Raw genomic sequence first — 2197 nt, forward strand, 5'->3', positions numbered from 1 at the left:
TTTTTTTTGGGCAAAAGAGATGCTCTCCCTCTCCGATTTCATATAAAGAAACCAAGGTCTAGCAGTAACAAGGTTCAGGCATTACACAGCGCTGCAAATCGGCCAGCCTAGATTGTGCAAAAGACTAAGGTCTCATTTATGAAGTCTCACTTCAGCTTTGAAGATTCTGATAAATGCCGCAAGTACAACTAAGCTAGTACTGCAAGAGCTGCTCAAATAAACAATTTCAGTGTATCACCGCTTAATAATTTGATTAAGAAAAATCACCGTTTCATAACCTCACTGATTGTTTTTGCTTTCCTGATCATGCACTAAAATATGCATACTGCTCTGCTCTGTTGCAAGATTCTAATGTACTACTTATAAGGCCCGTTTCATTGCAGATAGTCAATCAGGGTCTTCCGAAGATGCGTTTGAGAAACTCCCCGTGGTATGCTTCCCTTCCCTGCTAGTCAAGAGAATTGTAGTTACAAGTAAACTATCACCATGGTATGGTATCTGCTAGCACAGTATGCATTGGCTAACACATGCATACTACACGCCTAATTATAATATATTCATCAACGGAGACTGGTTTTCACCTTGCCAATGTCTCAACTTGTTGTCTCTGGCATGTTTCCGTAAGAAATCAGGCGTTGTTGTTACGTACGCATCGTACTTCTGTGACAAAGGTTTCATAGAAATAACCCAGTTGATTCACTCTCTTCGTCGAAATTGCAGATCTTTTTTTTTTTGAATTTTTTTTAATGCAGATCTTGATGCAGAGTAAATGAGCTACTAGTAATTAACAAGCGAGATATACTTTTGTGATTTTGTTGTTTATTCGAAATAAATGAGGTCAGCCTAACTTTTGAGCTTAATTTTCAACCTTGGTTCTGCAGGACGTCATGCACCATATATATTCTCTCCTGCCACTGCGAGATGCTGCTCGTGCCGCCTGCGTCTCCCATGGATTTCTGCTTTTCTGGAGATGCTATTCCAACCTTACATTCAACGTGTCAACACTTGGGTTGGCTCGCAAGAAATCCGAGGATTGGGGAATCTTTCTCATCGATATAGTTGACTGCATTCTTAGGAACCATTCTGGGAATGGGGTGGAGACACTCGATCTGTGCCTCCTATCTTGCGAAAATATTGACCCTTCCTACCTGGACAGATGGCTGCAGATTGCTGTTCGTTTGGGGATCAAAGAACTTAAGTTGGAGATGACTAACTTCATGAAGAAAAAGTACAGCTTCCCATGTTCGGTTCTGTCTGATGATGCAGCTGCAAGTTCGATTCGGTCTCTTTGCCTCAGCGCTTGCGTCTTTCGTCCCACAACAACACTTGGCTGCTTGAGAAGACTGAACGCATTATCCCTGTTTTCTGTCCAGATTACTGATGAGGGATTAGGGCACTTGCTCTCGAAATCTTTCGCCTTGCAGCAGTTATTTATCTTCGGATGCAATGCGATAACATGCGTGAAGATACCTTCCATGCTGCAGCAACTCAAGCTCCTCACTATTAAATTGTGTGAGAAGCTGCAGGTGGTAGAGATCAATGCTCCAAGGCTCTCCTCTTTTCACTTTGATGGAGCGCTAGTAAAAATCTCGGTTGTGGATCCTTCACCGCTTAGGGATGTCTATTTTTCATCTCCCCGTCAGTCCCGCATGCTGTCTTATGCTCGTACGAGGCTTCCATCCATCACACGAAATGTTAGGTGCCTGACCCTGGTGTCTTCTGATGAGGTATGCATTGGGTTTTTACAGGTTATTCTGTATAAACATATAAAGTGGATGGTTATGATACAATAGTTTCCATCTGAACAGTCTAAACTCTTTAATCCAATTTCATAATTCTTCATACAATGGTTTGGAATTTCTTGACCCGTTCTATGCTTATTGTCTCATAATTACTCCCAAGTCACTGTATAACTGAGAATCATCGTTCTTGAATAAATTTTTACGTATTATTTCAGTATTTCTTCTTTCGAAAAAATCATGGTATTAATCCTTGAGATGTGCACATCATCTGAAATTATCAACAACATTTTCTGATTTTAGGTCTAACTGTACAGTGCTTGGTATAAGGGCTTATATATTTTGTGCTTTTGTAATATTTTAAATTTAATATAAATTATCCTTTCATATAAGAGATGTCACATTTACATGTTTCAATGCGACACTCCAAGTTTCAAAGTAAGAATAAATGTTCAAAT

At 40.0% G+C, this 2197-nt stretch overlaps 1 protein-coding gene across 1 annotated transcript; it reads left to right on the top strand.

The window, feature by feature from the left end:
• Nucleotides 1-385: 385 nt before the first annotated feature.
• On the top strand, nucleotides 386-2153 carry LOC123177326 (uncharacterized). The gene is made up of 2 exons (XM_044591143.1): nucleotides 386-430; nucleotides 882-2153. The coding sequence occupies exon 2, from the start codon at nucleotides 888-890 to the stop codon at nucleotides 1791-1793; it is 906 nt and encodes a 301-aa protein (XP_044447078.1). The 5' UTR covers nucleotides 386-430; nucleotides 882-887; the 3' UTR covers nucleotides 1794-2153.
• The last annotated feature ends 44 nt before the right edge of the window (nucleotides 2154-2197 follow it).

Source organism: Triticum aestivum, unplaced genomic scaffold (genome assembly GCF_018294505.1).
Source record: "Triticum aestivum cultivar Chinese Spring unplaced genomic scaffold, IWGSC CS RefSeq v2.1 scaffold159147, whole genome shotgun sequence".
Classification (NCBI taxonomy): domain Eukaryota; kingdom Viridiplantae; phylum Streptophyta; class Magnoliopsida; order Poales; family Poaceae; genus Triticum; species Triticum aestivum.

Bases quoted from the DNA above. Each gene is read 5' to 3' on its own strand.
- LOC123177326 (XM_044591143.1), top strand. From the start codon at position 888: ATGCACCATATATATTCTCTCCTGCCACTGCGAGATGCTGCTCGTGCC.